The sequence below is a fragment of the Anarrhichthys ocellatus genome, unplaced genomic scaffold (genome assembly GCF_004355925.1).
Source record: "Anarrhichthys ocellatus isolate YVR2014 unplaced genomic scaffold, GSC_Weel_1.0 scaffold108, whole genome shotgun sequence".
In the NCBI taxonomy this organism is placed as follows: domain Eukaryota; kingdom Metazoa; phylum Chordata; class Actinopteri; order Perciformes; family Anarhichadidae; genus Anarrhichthys; species Anarrhichthys ocellatus.
In genome coordinates, this window is record NW_022280138.1 from 766,781 (window position 1) to 786,392 (window position 19,612).

General features: G+C 42.4%; 1 protein-coding gene across 1 annotated transcript in view; it reads right to left on the reverse strand.

Annotated features, from left to right (window-relative positions):
- LOC116399314 (voltage-gated potassium channel subunit beta-2-like) overlaps window positions 1-19,612 on the reverse strand; it is a 131,631-nt gene that overhangs the window by 89,582 nt on the left and 22,437 nt on the right. Inside the window, exon 4 of the mRNA XM_031876388.1 lies at window positions 10,548-10,585. Within this exon, the coding sequence (XP_031732248.1) occupies window positions 10,548-10,585 (38 nt within the window). The remainder of the gene's footprint in view (window positions 1-10,547; window positions 10,586-19,612) is intronic.

A 19,612-nucleotide genomic window follows, 5' to 3' on the forward strand; every position in this document is an offset into this window, starting at 1 on the left:
CCGATCTCTGAGACACCGAGAGCAGATGACTGGATGTGGGAAATGTGTTTTGCCTGAGTTGATGCCACCGACATAAGATCCACAAGGAGCTTGTTCTTGTTTTGGAGCTCAGATTTCAGGCTACGAATGGAATCCTCCAGACGTGAGTAACTCATTTTGCAGTCCTTACATACAGCCATGTTCTCCTCCAAAGCTGATCTCACAGAGCTCCAACTGAGAGCTGAAGCAGAAGAAAAGGCCCTCTGGAAGAAAAGCAGTTGTACTGTACCTGAAGGGGTTTGGTACGGTCAAAATGGTCTTCCATGTATGCCTAAATATCTGTGTCCGCCTTATGCAAAGTTGTCGTACCGCCGAGACCATGCTTAAAAGACATGAATGATGGCAGGGATCCAAAACTATTGATTCACTTCTCAAATTACTCGAAAATCTTTTAATAATAATAATAATACATTTTATTTATATAGCGCTTTTCATAATACTCAAGACACTTTACATTAAAATCATCATATATTAAAACAATACACTAAAAACATAAAATACACAATAATGGTCACACATTAAAAGCAGTTTTGAACAGGTGGGTTTTGATTTGAGATTTGAATATGGGAAGGTCAGTGCAGTCTTGGATGTGTTTGGGGAGAGAGTTCCAGAGGGAGGGGGCAGATATGGAGAAGGCTCCGTCACCCCATGTCCAGTGCTTTGTCCTGAGTGGAAGAGACAGGAGGTTGGCATCAGAGGAGCGGAGCTGATGGGATGGAGTGTGGCGGTTGAAGCAGGTCGGTGAGGTAGGAGGGGGCCTGATTGTGGAGGGCTTTATGAGTGAGGAGAAGGATTTTGTATTGGATCCGTTGTGGGACGGGGCGCCAGTGGAGGTTCTGGAGAACAGGGGTGATGTGGTCACGGGAGCGGGTATGGGTGAGCAGACGAGCAGCAGAGTTCTGGATGTACTGGAGTTTATTTAGGATTTTGGATGATGTGCCGTGAAGAATGCTGTTGCAGTAGTCAATTCCTGAGGTGATGAGGTGATCAGAGTTTCAGCAGCAGATGAGGAGAGTGATGGGCGGAGACGGGCTATGTTTTTTAAGTGGAAAAAGGCAGTTCTGGTGATTTGTTTGACGTGGTGTTCAAAGGAGAGGTTGCTGTCGAACATGACTCCAAGGTTGCGGATGTGTTTTGCCAATCTTGTGTCATTTGTGCTGCAAATGTAGGTAGAGGTATTCAGATACCCCACACAGCACAACCAACACCTAACAAACCATTTGATCACTTACGAATGCATTGGACAGCGAAGGAAAAAGGTACTGTTTTGTAATCATACACGTGGTCTAAGTGGGTCAAAGCATTCCCAACCTCCAAAAGATGTTAATGCTGTAGTTAAAGCATTAATTTGTACAATCATCTCAAACTGGGGAATACAAGCAAAAATCAACATAGACACACCAATTGGGGATTCAAGGAAGACTGTGGCTCAGTGTTAGAGTCAGGATCAGGATCCCTGTCTGACCCATTGTGTGTTACCTCTGTTTCCCCTGATCTTCTCTCCTCATGTGTTCTGTCATTCCCGTTTGTTATTGTGTGCCATGTGCTCTGTGTTTTTCCTCTGCCTCCAGACACCTCCCATGGCCACACCCCTGATTAGTGCACAGCTGCGGACACTCCAGCCGATTACCTCCCGCAGGCTGACACACCAGACTCAGATCCCACTAATCATTCCCCTGGCACTATATGAACCCTGGTCCTGCAGTCTGGGGTTGTCAGTTTGTACCGTCTTTCACCCGCTTCAACACCATGCCGTCTACCACCCCATACCGTCTACCAAGGTCATTCTTTCCTGTCATTCTGTGTCGGACCAAGGGATCCACACAGGTGATCCTGTCTGCACTCCGGTGTCAGCCCACGGGAAACCATATCGTCGATCCTGCCTTTTGTCTCCTGCCTGCATTCCGGTGTCGGTCCATGGGTAACCACACACCCGTCCAATTCTGTACGGCATAAAATAAAGTCTGTTCTGTACCTGAATCCTGTCTCGTGGTCTGTCCTGAACTCCCTTGACAAAATTGCTCAAGTGCATGAATGGGTATGAATGGTTGCTAGTCCTGATGGGCAGGTGGCACCTTGCATGGTAGCACTGATAGCCCCTGCCATCAGTGTTTGAATGGGTGAATGGTAGGGGTGTAACGGATCACAAACCTCACGGTTCGGTTCGGATCACGGTTCGGATCATTTTTCGGATCAGCAAAGAAAAGGGGAGGAGTCAAATGTAACTTTGCTTTCCATTTATTAAGTAGAGAAGTTCAAGAACACTGAAAGCAAAGAACTTTGGGCTGTAGCCTCGCATAAAAACAAAAATATTGAAGGTATCCAATTTGAAACAAAATTAAATAAATAAATCAAAATAAAACATTCAAGAATACTCAATTCTGTTTAAGTACAACATGAATTATGTTGACTTGATACCCATCCTTTAGTCAATACTGAAAGAAAAAAACAGCAAATGTCTACAGCATCAAAAAAGTGAAAAAGAGAAAGCAGAGCAGACCGGCGCTGGCTTACACTGTTAACTAAACTGAACTGCTAGGCAACAATTTGTGTCTATTTACTTCCTTCCATTCAAATACACTACAAGAAACGTGGAATGTTTACCATTCCTATGAAATGATCTACAACTTTAAATATTTCTTCAAAAAGATGAGTCTACATTCTCTGGGGAGAGGGTAGACCTTTTTGCAATCACTATCTCCCCTGCTGTGGAGACCACCCTCTCACTAGGCACTGAAGTGCCAGGTACAGCGAGGTAGCGTCTTGCCATCATGGCAATGTGAGGGTATTTACACTCATTGCTTTTCCACCATGCCAGCGGATCACCCCCCACTGGAATGCCATTTGCTGCCTTATAGAGTGCCACTTCCTCTGTGATCGTGTTGGCAAAGGTGTGGTGGTCACCATCCTTGCTCGCAAAAAGCTCCTCTATGGCTGACTTCTTTTGTGGAGGAGATGCCTCTGAGTCTGGTCCTGTCAATGTGTGCTCTGTGGCTTGACCCTGCAAAAAAATAAATTATTTGATCTGTAAAACTAATTATCTCATGTTTCATGAAACTATAATTGGGATAACAACAATGAAATAAATCGCTCTTCATTTTTTTGTTACCTCTTCAGTGGCCATAATCTCAGTGGAGAGATCATTGTATGTTCTCAAGCATAGGGCAGGGTCTAGGTGAGACAGGGACTTAAACCTTGGATCTAGTGCAGTAGAACTATGAAGGTAGTCTTGTAGATTAGGGGGGGGGCAGTGTATCTGGGGTTCAGGTCCCCTCTAATGGCAGCCTTCACATCTCTCGTGACTGTGCAGTCATCCTCACTTGGGGCCATGGATTGCAGAATCCTTGTTTTCAGAGGTAGGATCATGGACACAGATGGTGTAGTTTCAGTGCTCAATAGGGTTGGAATGGTTTTGAGGGGTTTGAGCACCTGGAGGACCTCCTCTGCAATTTTCACATCAGCATCAGACAAGGTGACGATGTTTGATATTTTTCTTCAGGGTCTTGTCTGTCAGTGCAGAGTAAACAGCTGCCTGCTGCTCAAGATAACGCTCCAGCATGTCATAAGTGGAGTTCCATCTTGTTGGGACATCATGTATGAGCTTGTGGGACGGTAGCTGTAGCATTTCTTGCTTGGTCTTAAGCACATGAGCGGCTGTTGTGCTTCGGGTGGAAAAATGAAACCACTTTCCTGATTCTCCCAAGGAGGCGGTCCATCTGGTTCACTGAGTTTCCCCTTTGTGATGCTAAATTGATCACATGTGCAAAACAAGGTATCTGTGGTCCCAGTCCAGCTTCTATGACTGCATTTGTTTGGTTCCTGGCATTATCTGTGGTGACTGGAATATTGCTATTGGGCCTGTCTAGCTTCCACTCTGCTACTGTTTCTGTCAGCACTTGCGCCAGGTTTGTGGCTGTGTGACTCGCACAGAGGGGGCGTGTCTGCAGCACCGGACTATGAATCTCCCACTCTGCCGTGATGAAGTGAGCGGTCACAGTCACGTAGCTCTCCGTTGCCCTGGAGGTCCACCCGTCTGTGGTGATGGCAACAAAGGATGCCTTGGATAACTCGTCTACAATATTGATCTTTTCTTCTTCATATAGGCCTGGAACGATCTTCACACTGAAGTGGTTGCGTGAGGGGACTTCGTAACATGGCTCAAGCACTTTAAGCATATTCTGAAATCCTTTGTTTTCTACCACTGAGTATGGCCTCATGTCTGCAGCAATAAAGACCCCAATTGATGCTGTAATGGCTTTAGCCCGGTCTGACTCTGCCACAAACGGTTTCTTAAATGCTGCAAGGATACCTTGTTGCTGCGGCTTTCCCCCCGTCGCTGATAGACCAGGATGGTGGCACTTCAAATGTGTGGCCATGCCCGATGTATTGCCGTGTTCGTATGGCTTTCTTTGTAAACAATGCCTACATACCGTAATGGTTTTGTCTACCACCCTTACCCCGTCATTATAATTTACAGGGAAGCCAAAATGCTCACAAACTTGCGACTTATAAGACGCCGGTGGCCTCTCAAGTTCCTCCGCTCCTCCGCTCGCCATGACTTTCACCGTTAAATACTCTTGACACGCTTCGTTCACGTGAACACACTACTGCTTTATATCTGTACACTGACACTTTAAAATTGATATTCAGGGATTCAGTAAAACTTTATTACACACTATGATTACACTATTAAAAAAAAAAAAAAAAGAAAGTAAAATACTCAGTTGATCCGCGGTTCACAAGTGATCCGAACTGTGAGGGGTGATCCGAACTGTGAGGGGTGATCCGAACTGTGAGGGGTGATCCGAACTGTGAGGGGTGATCCGAACGGATAACGGATCGATCCGTGACACCACTAGTTGATTGGCATGTAGTGTTAAAGCACTTTGAATCGTCAGAAGACTAGAAAAGCGCTATACAAGTACAAGTCCATTCAACATTAATCATTCACTGAAACAAGTAGGAAGCATTGATAGAAAACAACACAAAGCATACCATGATGGCACTGTTGAAAGGGAAAATGGTACTTTGAAAAACAAACTGTTCAAATGTTGTGTAGAAACAGGACTGACATGGACTAAGGCTCTTCCTATAATGCTTCTGCAAATGAGGGCAAGAGTCAGAAGCAGAAGTAATTTTAGCCCATTTTATATTTTGTTTTGCAGACCTTCAAATACAGGTATTGGTCCAAAGAGGAGACAGCTGCCCTCCACTGACCACTTTGAAGATGAAATTTTGCATTATAGTGCAAACCTTTCCTCTGTGCTTTCTAATATTCGCAAGCAGGTACAGGGCGCACTTCCAGCTGCTGCATTAGGCCCCCTGCACGATCTACAGGAGATTGAGTCATGGTAAATGAGATCTTGGAGGTGGAATGGGCCATATCAGATTTTGCTAACCACAGAGACGGCAGTGATGGTGGCAGAGAGCTACGTGGATACAAGCGAGCCACTGTAAGCAGATTGAAGAGCCATACGACAATTTACATCCATCTGTGCACCAATAAAGCAGTGAGGGTGAAAAAGCTTCACCTACCAACAAGTAGTGTGCCAAACTACTAACAAGCACATCTGAGACAGTGACGTAGCCAATCACCTCACTCATTTTGTGTGGCTGGGGAGAGAGAGGAGGGCAATAACCTCATTGTCATACAGAAATCAGTGTGATAGGAGGTAAAATCACATGTACAAAGATGATGCCTTCCCAAGAACGAGTACTGTGGTCCCCATTCAGACACCCAGGGTGCAGCCTTAGAGGGTGATTATGTTGTATCCTCTTATCAATCATCATTGTGATTCCAATCACCTTCTCACATGACTGTCGTGCACCCTTTTGTTCAAACACACATTGACAGCGGCCCAGAGCCAAGCCAATCAGCGTTAAGATGTCTTCACCGTCTTCATTTCCCTCCAACTTAAGGCTAACGTCCACTGCATGCTAAATTTTGTCAACTGTTAACGTTCGTCATTATCGCGATTTAGGAGGGAAAAAAATGTAACGTGATAAAATATGCAACCCCCCGTGTTCACGTTAAACAGGAACACCGGCAGATCTGGTTGCAGGTTATTTTTTTAACTCAAAGTAGAATGAAACAAATCATGTATTTGGGTTTAGCCAATAGCTAACTAGCCAGCTGTTCAACTAGAGCTGTAATACTGATTAAATTAGTTTTTTGCTTAAAGTAAATGCTGTCTTATCACTTAATTTTCTCCTCAGAGTACACCAGAATGCTACATTTTAAAGCTCATATTTAAAATAAAATTCTCCCGGGGGAGCATGCCCCCGACAGGGGTTCAGGTGCTTGTCACCTTTTTCACCTCTTATGAGTTTGCAGGTATGAGTTTAAGTTGTGTGATTATTGCTTCATGCTAAACACTTAAATCTGTGATAACTGGTTGTCTGCTTATTCAGTTCAACAGAGCTAGAGGCCTGATGTCTGTGTTCCACCTCACATACTGACATCTATAGCTTTATCTCTGTGTCAACCCACATGGAATTTCAGTGAGGCCTGTGTTGGTGGTAAAAAAATAGCTTGCATTACTTTAGTTATCATAGTTTGATAAAAGGGCGAAATTTGAAAGAATGTTAACCGTTTTCCTCTCTTTCCACCCTGACACCATTTCCTGTGGCCTTTTAAAAGTCTGTGAGTCTGCTAACTGATATATAGATATAAAGACTTGTTTTTATTAACACTCACCTTCCCTTCAACTGTCTCTTCTTTTTAACCTTTAACTAACCTTTCAATTCAGATGATACATACATCATTTAGAGAAAAGGTATAAAAGCCAGATGTAACGTTAATATTGCACTCTAGTTCTGTGGAGACCATTGATCTCTGTATGATCTGAGTCCATTTGCAAATGCTATGATAAACGAAAGACTTGTTTCTCAATCTTGATTTTAGATTTCCACTACACACATCACATGGTCAAGAACCTGCTATATAAAGGTCAAACAGATCATAACACCATGTAATTTGCCTACAGCTACATTTCTGGTAAACAATCAAGAGAATAAGTGAATGAAATCCCAAAACCAAAATGAGTGACCATATACAGTATATGTTTGCAGGTGCATAGAGTTGTATGAGGTCAAATGCAACAATATGTTAAACTTGACAATGAAGATACTTACAGATTAAAAAGTAGTAATGATCTAGAGCAGAGGTAGCCAATGCGGTGCCCGCAGGGACCACGTGAGTCGCCCGCAAGACACACCCTGTCATCAGGTCCGTCAATCCTCAGAACAGGCCGCGGAGCAACAACTTGTGGGTGGCGGGGGTAGAGACGAGGCATCGCAATCCTACCAAAAAGGCCCAGACTAGAGGTTTGAACGCAGGCGCCCGAAGCGGTTGGATCCCCCCCTCAGCTATAGACGAGACTTTTTACTAGTTTCTTCATAGAGAAAAAGGTACCATTAGAAAAGCTGGTTTCGGTAACAACAGACGGGGCTCCCGCCATGACGGGCCGGCAACCCAATGCAAATGTGACCCAGACTTCCCAAAATTTGGTGATTAGTACTAATGTAATAGGATTCATTTAAAAACGTGAAAGTTGATTTTTTTATCTTACATAACTGATCATTTGTATAAACATGGACAGAGTTCATGATTCGTTCAAAAATGTTACAAAGGTAGTGGTTAGTACAAACGAGACATGATTTGAAGATATGACAGTTAATGATTTCCTAAAAACTGTTATAAGTGATAATTTGTACAAAAATATAACAGGTGTGATTTTGAACAAAATACACAATCATTGTTAATAATTATTGTGAGGGATAATTAACATTGACATTATTATTAAAAGGTGATCTGTGCAACTTTGTTATTCAGGAAGTTTGTATCAAACAAGTAGCCCTTCGACTACTCGGTGCCCTTGAAGTAGCTCTCAGTTTCAAAAAGGTTGGTGACCCCTGATCTAGAGAGTGATCCAACTCCATAATGAACCTAAATTTTAACATCACAAATTAACGTGATTGTGAAATAATTAAAGTGAAGAAAACTATGGGAATTGTATTTAAACACTCATGTGCTTTTAGCTGCCAAAACATAAAGTATATGCCTAATGCAGCATATCAACTGCATGACAACTGTTGCAGAGCTCACACAGAGCGAGAAGGAGAAATACCTGAATGACGACCATGACTCGGTCAGTGTGGGCTAGGAACTCTCCAGGGCCTAAGTCTGTATCCCATGGTGTTACTAATGCAGTTCCACCTCAAGCTTAGTGAGCTCTTGTATTTCAATGCTACTCTTAGAGAGCCATAGTTTGCTGCTTTTGGAATGTGCTTCAGAGGAGGAGTTCAGTAACAGCTGAAACATTAGTCACCCATTGGCGAATCAGTCCAAGATGGCTTTGGTTTCCTGTTAACTGCTGGTGCTGTGTTGATTTAGAACAACCGCTCCACTGTCTTTGCTAGAACTGGATCGTGGCCCCAATTGTCTTTAGCATGGTATTAAGTTCCTGGTCGAGGCGAAACCTAGACATAACATGCTATCTTACTCCCCACTCTTCACACTTCCAAAAAAGGCCAACTATATAGTCGAATCAAAAGTCAAAGACAGGAGTTTAGCAATACTCAAAACAACAAACACAGTTCACTAGCCAAAACAAAGACAAAACGAAAGTTAAAGAAATGACGGGAAAAATGTTCAACAGCAAACAAAAAGGGTTTCTTACTCCAAACTCCAAACTGCTGTAAGGTTGTCTGTACAGTGTATGATACAACACACTATGACATCATGTAGTATAGTGTGGTACAATTCCATTCAAGTCTTACATGGCCTCATCAGCTGATATTAGGTGGGGGACTCCAGGTCCTTTTCCAGCACAGTTTCCCATTATTTATTCATTTTACAGCTTCAGCCATTTGCATGAGATCACTGTTTTCTTTTGTTCCCATTTTAACAGAAGCTGCAGCTTCAACCTTCTGAGATTGGTTCCTCAGAGTGTACCTAAGGGTTTCAATCGGGACTCGTACTTTTACCCTGCCTTAATGTCCCTAGCCCAGTCTAACCAATACCGTGACTAGTCTGCAGAAGTTTTGTAAAGGATGTTTTAGATTCACAACTAGCATGGGTGGGATTGCTGATATGTGGTGTTCCCATGTCTTGGGATTGGGCAGGATTTACCATATTTTCGGGTGCATTTTCCTTTTGTGTGTTTTTTGTACTGTCTGTTGTTATTTCTTGAACTAATTTAGATTGGCAGTATTTGTTTTGCCTAGCCTATTTATATATATATTTTTGGTTTGGTGGTATTGATAGCTGAATATATGCTGATTTAAGTCAGAGGAGATTGGTTTTTTTAAACTTCACATTTTGCTGTCACACTGATATAAATGTATGCTCTTGTCAAAGTAACCAAGGTTCTATGTTATTTTTGCCAAAAATGTGTTCACTAATTAGCACTCAACACAAAGTACATCTAAGGAAATGTTTCTCAGGAAAAAGTATGGACTTCAGTTACATAACCTGGACTCGACTAACATTAAAATTGCGTGATTACGATATCAAAAAAGAAATGCATTCAAATTTAACATTAACACAAATGTATCGTGACTTTGTTCGACTTGATTAATATGAATATGGATGTTATAAAAGTGTGCAGCAAATCAACTTTCCCTTTTCTTGACAACAGATATCTTTGAATCACAGCCGACACTCAGATTGCATCACCAGGACAGAAAAGTGTGATAGTCACTGAAGACCAGAAGACAACCAACAGATTACACCTTGTATAATTGCATTTAGATGTATTGATCTAAAGTTATGGTCACAAGATACACTCCAAAATGCAAAATGTTCTTCAAACTGAATGTTATGAGGATTCACAAAATGTAGACAGTTGAGGTATGTTTTTATACCATGAGTTACCATTTTGAAGAGAATTTTGCTCAATGAGCTCTTGACACACTGAGGGGCAAATTCACGAAAGGATTGTTTGCTTTTGCAGCAGCTAAACCTGCAAGAATAAAATATTTGGATGTATTTAAACAACAGCACTGATTGATTGGGATATCCCAAATATGGTTTCTGTGTCACTTTAAATTCGTTGACTGAAGTTTTGAGGAATGTTTTTGCACCTCGTCAGTTAGAAAAATTAAACCCACAGGTCCTATTTTTCTTTCTCTCTCTGTGATTGTTCTACAATCTGCAATTGATGCACTGGCAACATTTATACTTTACCAAATGGATAAATGCAATCAGAATTTCAAAAAAATACCAAAATTGCATTCGGCTGCAAAACTTTATGGGCATGTTTGCGATGTAATATCAAATGCTCAAAATCCTTTGTGAATCAGACCAGGGGAGGTAGTTGTTCCAATAACTTTGTGGTGGTATCAACAGCCACAATCCATTCTTTGTGAAATCGCTTGTCAGCATGGTAATGCAATCTTTGTATTCAAGATGTCAATTTAGGTTACTTGGTGAAACTATTCTGTCATTGTTACATCCTGGTAAACTTCAGCCTGGATTACATGGGACTGCAGGTATTCTCTCCTACCTCATCCGTTATCTGGCCTCCAAAGGTGACCCACGTGCCTGCACAAAAATGAAAGGTAATGCTTTAGATTACAGCCTGCAGCATACAACGGAATTACTCCATAATTACAATGTAATTTGTTGTACTCACGGTATGCCACTAGAGTAGCATACCAATAACATATGTGATACTGGGGAACAAAATATAAAGTTATGACATGAGGGGGAAAGTATTCTGGATCTTACAAAGAACTTATACTGTAGTTATATTTTAACTACCGGGTACCTATACTAGACAGGGTCTAGTGTGACCATAAAACTGAGCAATAAAAAAAACTTTGGGGCACATCTGTGCATTTACTTTGGAACAGAGGTCCAGGGGCCAGTATATTTCCATGGATACTGTTGGCCTCTGAAGAAGTGTTATAGTAGAATAAAAAGTGAGCTTTGACTAGTGAGTACCTCAATTTGTTTTTTCATTATTTTCATTCAGTGTGGCTTTGTGGCACTTTGTTACACTGCCTGTGCCAAAGCACACTGGCTATAATCCTGCTGCCTTAATCATATGCTTCCGGGCAAAAGTACAAAAGTTTGCCGCGCTTCTCCTCACACAGCGTTGCCAACACCTGCGCAAAAAATACATCAAAATGGGCGCAATTTGTTCGTAAAAATCACAGAATACTTTTCATGCTCTGCTCCACTCTGACCGTGATGTCATCACTCTAGCACTTAACGAGCCGTGCAATACACGCCCATTATAAAATGTGAAACGGACCCAAAATTTTACTGAAATTTAATCTGACTTCATGAAAATCAGAATCAGAACCGTTTATTTCCAATGTATGTAACATACAAGGAATTTGTCATGGTAGGTGGTGCATAACATTAGACAATAACATTGAACAATAAACAACAATCAACAGTGCAAGAAATAGAAACATTAAAATTTACAATAGAATTTAAAAGAATATAAGAGTGCACTACAAACAGATAACAGGACTGTAAACAAGTGTAATGTAAAAGCGACAAGTGTATTTAAATATGAAGTGATGTGCAGGGGAGTAGTAGGGAGGGAAGGAAATTGTCCTGGGGATGACAGAGTGAGTGGAGGACCCGGGCTCTGTTAATGAGCCCGACTGCGGACGGGAAGAAGCTGTTTGTGTGGCGTGAGGTCTTGGTCCTGATGGACCTCAGCCTCCTACCAGATGGAAAGGGCATGAACAGTTTGTGTCCAGGGTGAGAGGGGTCAGCTGCAATCTTTCTTGCTCGCTTCAGGGTTCTTGAAGCGAACAAGTCTTGGAGGGACGGCAGATTGCAGCCAATCACCCTCTCGGCAGAGCGAATGATGTGCTGCAGCCTGCCCTTGTCCTTGGCGGTGGCTGCAGCGTGCCAGACCGTGATGGAGGAGCAGAGGATGGACTCAATGATGGCTCTGTAGAAGTGCACAATCATTGTCTATGGCAGGTTGAATTTCTTCAGCTGCCTCAGGAAGTACATCCTCTGCTGAGCCTTTTTAGTGATGGAGGTGATGTTTTGCTCCCACTTGAGGTTCTGGGATATGATGGAGCCCAGGAAGCGGAAGGACTCCACAGCATCGACGGGGGAGTCACACAGGGTGATAGGGGCAGGTGGGGCTGCGTTCTTCCTGAAATCCACAACCATCTCCACTGTCTTTAGAGTGTTGAGCTCTAGGTTGTTCAGACCGCACCAGGTCACCAGATTGTCAGTGTCCCACTTGTAGGTGAACTCATCCTTACCAGAGATGAGTCCAACGAGGGTGGTGTCATCCGCGAACTTCAGGAGCTTGACGGACTGGTGACTGGAGGTGCAGCTGTTGGTGTACAGGGAGAAGAGATGAGGGGAAAGAATGCAGCCTTGGGGGGAGCCGGTGCTGATGGTCCGAGAGGCTGAGACATGTTTTCCTAGCTTCACGTGCTGCTTCCTGTCAGACAGGAAGTCCACTTGCAGGTGGAGTCGGGCACGTGCAGCTGGGAGAGCTTGTCATGCAGCAGAGACGGGATGATAGTGTTGAAGGCAGAGCTGAAGTCCACAAACAGGATCCTGGCGTAGGTTCCTGGGGAGTCCAGATGCTGGAGGATGAAGTGAAGGGCCATGTTGACTGCATCATCTACAGTACTGTTGGCTCTGGAGGCAAACTGCAGGGGGTCCAGGAGTGGGTCAGTGAGGGTTTGTAGGTGGGACAGGACTAGGCATTCAAAAGACTTCATGACCACAGAGGTCAGGGCGACGGACCTGTAGTCATTGAGTCCTGTGATCCTTGGTTTTTTGAGGACGGGGATAATAGGGGAGGCCTTGAAGCAGGCTGGTGCATGGCATGTCTCCAGGGAGGTGTTAAAGATGTATGTGAACACCGGAGACAGCTGATCAGCACAATGCTTCAGGGTGGAGGGGGAGACAGAATCCGGGCCGGCTGCTTTGCGGGGGTTCTGTTTTTTAAAAAGCCTGTTGACGTCACTCTCCAGAATAGAGAGAGTCGTCACTGGGGAGGGGGGTGGGGGGGACACTGGGATGGGTGGTGCAGAGGCATGAGCCGTGGAGATGTGGGGGATGGAGTCAGGACTGTCCCATTGTCTTTCAAATCTACAGTAGAACTCATTCAGCTCGTCTGCCAGGCGGAGGTCGTTCATGGAGTGGGGGGTTTTTGGCTTGTAGTTGGTGATCTGTCTGAGGCCTCTCCAGACAGAAGCAGAGTCACTTGCTGAGAGCTGGTGTTGCAGTTTCTCAGAGTACAGACATTTAGCATCTCTCACCACCTTGCTAAACGTGTATTTTGCCTCTTTGTACAAGTCCTTGTCACCACTCCTGAATGCCTGATCTTTCTGCAGACTTAGCTTTCTGAGTTCTGCTGTAAACCAGGGTTTGTCATTGTTGTAACTCACCCTGGTGCTTGTTGGAACACAGCTGTGCTCACAGAAGCTGATATATGAAGTTTACAGCCTCTGTGTACTCATCCAGACTGTTGGTAGCAGTCCTGAATACATCCCAGTCTGTGCAGTCCAAGCACGCCCGAAGATCCTCCAGAGCTTCACTGGTCCACTTCTAGAATGTCCTCACTACAGGTTTACAGAGCTTGAGTTTTCTGCCTGTATGCAGGTCAGAGAGTCCCAGTGCAGCACGAGGGACGGCGTGATTGTGGTGTAACAGTGATCTAGAATGTTCTCCTCTCTGGTTGAGCATTTAATGAACTGTTTGTATTTAGGGAGTTCACGGCTGAGGTTTCCTTTGTTAAAGTCACCAAGGACAATAACTAAAGAGTCCGGGTAGGTCTGCTCCACACACCGTATCTGTTCGGCGAGTCTCCGCTGTGCCTCTTGCACGTTACCCTGCGGCGGAATGTAAACACCGGCTAGAATGAATGAAGCGAACTCACGGGGGGAGTAAAAGGGTTTGCAGTTTATGATGAAAGATTCCAGATCAGGAGAACAGTGCTGTAGAATCACTGTGACATCGTTACACCAGCCGCTGTTGGAGTAGAAACAGATTCCTCCACCCTTCGATTTACCGGAGAGCTCCGCGTCGCGGTCTGCTCTGAACAGCTGGAACGCGGAGTCCGGTATCGATCCACAGAGCCAGGTCTCAGTGAAGCATAAAACGGAGGATGAAGAAAAGTCTCTGTCTCTCTCCACCAGTAGCTGAAGTTCGTCCAGTTTGTTGCACAGTGAGCAGACGTTGGAGAGAAATATGCCCGGCAGCGGTGTACGAAATCCACTTGTGTGGAGACGCACAAGCGCGCCAGCACGTTTCCCTCTCCTCTGGCATTTCACTGCATGAGTTAAGGTGAGCGCATTTTTGACGAGAATGTCCAGTAATTCCACAGAAGTTAACAAAAACGTTTGTTGTAAGTCCGCTGGAGTTATTCCCCTGATGTTTATGAGCTCGTCTCTGGTGAAAGAGCTCCGGATATCGCAGCATAAAACAGTATTTACAACAAAAACAACACAAAACAATGAGCACCAACACACCGAGGCAGCCATCCGCGGCGCCGTCTTAAATCTGTGCTAGCTATCAAAAATCATTTTGTAAGTATGGCTAGTCAATGTGGGCCCAAAGTTAAGTTTTTTGCTGTCTTCACGATGAAACCCCATTCAAGTGAATGGAGAAATTTTGCTCAGTTTTTCGCAATTTTCAGGAAAACGGCTGGGCAAATATCTCTAGAAAATACATAGCACACGATTCCTGATCAGGCCGCACGTTTTGATGTATTTTCTGAGCAGGTGTTGGCAACTGTGCTGTCCTCACTAAAAGTTGTTTTAGTAAAACGTAGTTTTCAGCTATACAGCCAGCTTGACAATATATTTCCCAGCACCGTATCCTCCAAGGAACAGACAGGTTGTTGTATTTGCAAGGTTTAATGGTGGAAAATATGTAATAATTTTGTAAAACTGAAAAAGAGCACAACCAATACAAAAGGTAAGTGCCTTTGTAAGTACTTAATAATAGCTAGTACATTAGTATAAATGCTAACACAAACCAAAGAAATATGAATATAAACCTGTAAATAGTAACACACTTACAGATGAAGCCGATTTTGTGGCCTTCAAGGCACAGGATTATGTGGATTGAACACTGAGATGCTCAGTCAATGAGTCCATGGGCACACAGCACTTCTTCAACATCACTTCCTGTTACTCTGATTATTTACACTTTGCTCACTTCCTGTTGAGTGCAGCTATTCACAATCGCCACTAGGTGTTGCTAAAGGACATATAAAATAACCAATACATTGAATACAATACAGCAACGCTGTGTGAGGAGAAGCGCGGAAAACTTTCTGGCGGATAAATATTATTAAGCCCGATGGATTATATACAGTGTGCTTTGGCACAGGCAGTTTTACTGCCTTTGTGCTACAAAGCCACACCGAACTAGAAAATTCGGCAAGAAATTTTGACAGTGTGGCTGCTACTGCCCGAAGACGTCGCAATATATATATATAGACATGTCAATATTACTGGTAGTGTCATTGAGGTTCAGTTGAGATATCGCTTCTTCTTCCAACCCTATCCCCAACCCTAGTCAACAAATCGCTCCCGTCATTTCTGTATTGGAGATATACATCTTTGCTTGAGATACATTTGAAAATTACATTTCTGTATTTGTGATGGAAAGACCTAACATTTCTGAACATGAACCTCATTCAGTTTAATGTTAAGATACACTTACTCTGTGGGGCTTTTTTTTATTATTATTTCCTCACTCTAGCGCTGAACATTCCGTGCAATACACACCCATTATAAAATCTGAAATGGACCCCAAATTTTCCTGAAACTTAATTTGTATGAAAACTGTGCCAGCTATCACAATGCCCATTTGGCTCAATAAAGTGCAGCGTTTTGTCTACGTTTTAAACTTTGAATCATTTTTCTACGTTAAATGTATGGCTAGTCAATATGGGCCCAAATTTAAGTGTTTTTTTTTTAGCTCTTTTCACGCCGAAACCCCATTCAAGTGAATGGAGAAATGTTGCTCCATTTTTTGAGATTTTCGGGAAAACCACTCGGCGAATCTCTCCGAAAAATACTTAGCACACTATTCCCGATCAGGCCGCACGTTTTGGTGTACTTTTTGCGCAGGTGTTGGCAACGATGTGTGAGGAGAAACGCGACAAACTTTTGGATAAAGATTATTATTATTACTAGAAAATGCATTTCCTGCTGAAAGTTAAAATTTATTGTAAAAGAATTGCTGAAAATTAAGAAATGGGAGACTACCCATCTGAAAAATGTTGAAGCCCGAAAACATTTCAACTGCACTGCTGAAAACCCTTCTAGTTGAAATGTCTAACTATGGTATCTGTAGCTGAAATTATGAGGAAGAAGGCTTTGAAAGTTGAAGAAGTTTTACAGGATTTGAAGATGTTCTCCATAGAGATCCCATTCAAAAGGAAATTGCAAATAGCTTCAAAAAGTTTAAATATTACAAATATGAAAAGTCAAAGCACCCCTCTCCTGAAAGAGCTGAACATTTTGAAAGGGAAAAGTCCTCTCAAAATCTCATAGACCTGAATGACTGTATGAGAGAGAGACAGAAACATAGACAGAAAGATAGAGAGAGAAGAGAGGGAGAAAGACAGACAGACATATGGACTGAGTGAGTGAGACAGACAGACAGACAGGAGTACAATGCCTCCAAGTATTGTGTGTGTGTGTGTGTGTGTAGAGAGACAGACAGAGAGAGCCTGCGTGTGTGTAACTGGTTGCCATGGTGAGGAAGCACCTGTTGGAGAGTCTGTGTGTTTATCAGCTTCACTAATGAGCTGAATGATGAACAGCTGTGTGCTTCCAGCCTTTTAATGGAGATAAAACAGGGAAACACCTCTCAAACAAATCCTCAAAACTCCCATAACCGTGGCTCCTATTGCTCCGATATTAATAAATGAGAGGAAGGATGAGTTGAAAAACAGATCCGATAAAAATTGTGTCTGTAGTGTAAAAAATGTGGCTGAACTGGCGATCTAGAAATGGGGTACCGTGTTCTGTGGAAGATGTTTTGAAGTGAAATTTAACATTGGTCTCCATGGAGCAGAAAGTTGGTTTTCCTCTCAATTAAAGGCTTTTGTGCCAAATGTGTAAATCTGTGAGATTCTACAGTCATTTGCCTACGACAAGGACAAGATTAGCTACTTTTCAATCCAGGAATTATGTATGAAGAGTGAAAATTAGGGAGTCAGTGGCAAAACACAAATGTTTTTTTCACAAGAATCTCAAGCTGCTCTTCACTCTAGCAGTGACATCACGCACTCTAAGCTGCGCAATACACACCCATTATAAAGATCAGTGTTTTCTCAACATTTTAAAGTTGAAATGGTGTCTGTAGCTGAAAGTATGAGGAAGTTTAAAGATTAGAAATATGAAGAGATATAGCCATCATGAGCTGAAAGAGCTGAACATTTTGATATTCGAATGGTTTCTGTGGCTTACAAGCATTAGTGATATTTGTAGTAGTAGTACTAGAAGTTGTAGTAGAAGTATTAGTAGCATTAGAATAAGTAGTAGTAGTGATATTTGTAATAGTAGTAGTAGAAGTTGTAGTAGAAGTATTAGTATATCACACTTTAGAAGAAGTAGTAGTATCAGTAGTAGTAGTAATAGCTGTAGTAGTGGTCGTAGTATTTAATATAACAGTTGTAGTAGTGGAAGTAGTAGTAGTAATAATAGTAATGGCAGTAGTAGTAGTACTAGTCAGAATCAGAACCGTTTATTGCCAAGGAAGTTTGCACCTACAAGGAATTTGTCGTGGCGGGTGGTGCGTGACATTTAACAACAAACAATAACATTAAACTATCAACAATCAACACAGTGCAAGAAATAGAAACATTAAAATTTACAGTAAAATATAAAATAAAGTGCACAACAAGACAGATAACAGGACTGTAAAACAAGTGAAGTGTAAGTGAAATGTTAAAAGTGATAAGTGTGTTTAAATAAAGAAGCAGGGATGTGCAGGGGAGACACCAGAAGGAAATGTCCTGGGGATGACAGAGTCAGTGGGGGACACGGGCTTTGTTAACGAGCCCGACTGCGGACAGGAAGAAACTGTTTGTGTGGCGTGAGGTCTTGCTTCTGATGGACCGCAGCCTCCTGCCAGATGGAAGGGGTCATCGTAGCAGTCATAGCAGTCAGCTGTAGTAGTATTAGTACTGGTAGTAGCATGAATAGCAGCAGTAGCAGTTGTAGTATAAGTAATAGTAGTAGTGGTAGTGGTAGTAATAGCAGTAGTGGTAGTAATAATATTGATGGTATCAGTAATAGCAGTAGCAACAGCAAAAGTTGTAGTAGCAGCAGTAGTAGTAGTAATACTAGAAATATTAGCAGCAGTAGTAGTAGTAGTTGTCGCAGTATTAGTAAGAGCATTCATTATTTCAACAAAAAAGCCTAATTTTGAAGCTTAATGTTTAAATACAGTTAATCCATGGGGCTTTTATTTTGAAAGATGGGCTGGGTGGGGGAGAGAGGGGGAGAGGAGACATAATCATAATGTTTGACACAAACAGGTTATTAAATGACAGGCTTCATCACAAGCATTTCAGTTATATTTCACACTGTGGGGCTTTCATTTTGAAATGGGGTGTGTGGGGGGGGGGGGAGAAGAAATGGACTCATAATGTTAGATAAACACAAACAGGTTATTTTTCAGGCTTCATCATAAGCATTTCAGTTAGAATTGTTGGAATGCTGTTAAGCATTCCAACTATTGTTATCCTGTTTCTTTATTTTAAGCTACAGAAACCGTTCAACGATCAAAATGTTCAGCTCTTTCAGCTCATGTCTGCTATGAATTTTCATATTTCTAACCTTTAAACTTTTTGAATTATTAAGCTTTTTGCAACTTTTTTTTTTTGAATGGGATGTCTATGGAGAACATTTTCAAATCCTCTTAAACTTTTTCAACTTTCAAATCCTTCTACTTCCTCATACTTTCAGCTACAGACACCATTTTAACTTTAAAATCTTGAGAAAATCCTGAGCTATTGCCGCATAATTCAGCTGTTTGATATCTTTTACACTTTTTGAACTGCAGCAATTTAACTTTTATGTTTTTTCAGCCCTTTTCTGACTTTATAATGGGTGTGTATTGCGCAGCTTAGAGTGCGTGATGTCACCGCAAGAGTGAAGAGCAGCTTGAGATTCTTGTGAAAAAAACATTTGTCTATTGCCACTGTTCCACAATCTTCACTCTTCATGCATCATTTTTGATGGAGAAGTAGCTAATATTGTCCTTGTCGTAGAGAAATGACTGGAATCCCACAGATTTACACATTTGGCTCAAGGAGCCGCAGAGCGACATGAACTCCAACAAACTGCTCCATTAGACTCCATGTTAAATCTGACCACTCATTTCTCAAAGAAAGCAGACGGTACCAGTTTTGTCTATTGCTCTGCAGCTCACATTTTTAACACCACAAGCATAAACACATTACCGCGTTCGGCAGAGTCTTATCTTTCTCACGGTATCCAAATTTTGGCACTCAGACTCCCGCTTTTTGTTAAAAGGGGCTTTGTTCAAAATCACTGTTTACTGTAATGTTTCTTAATCAGTCTGCCTCTAACACCAGGTGCGTCGTCA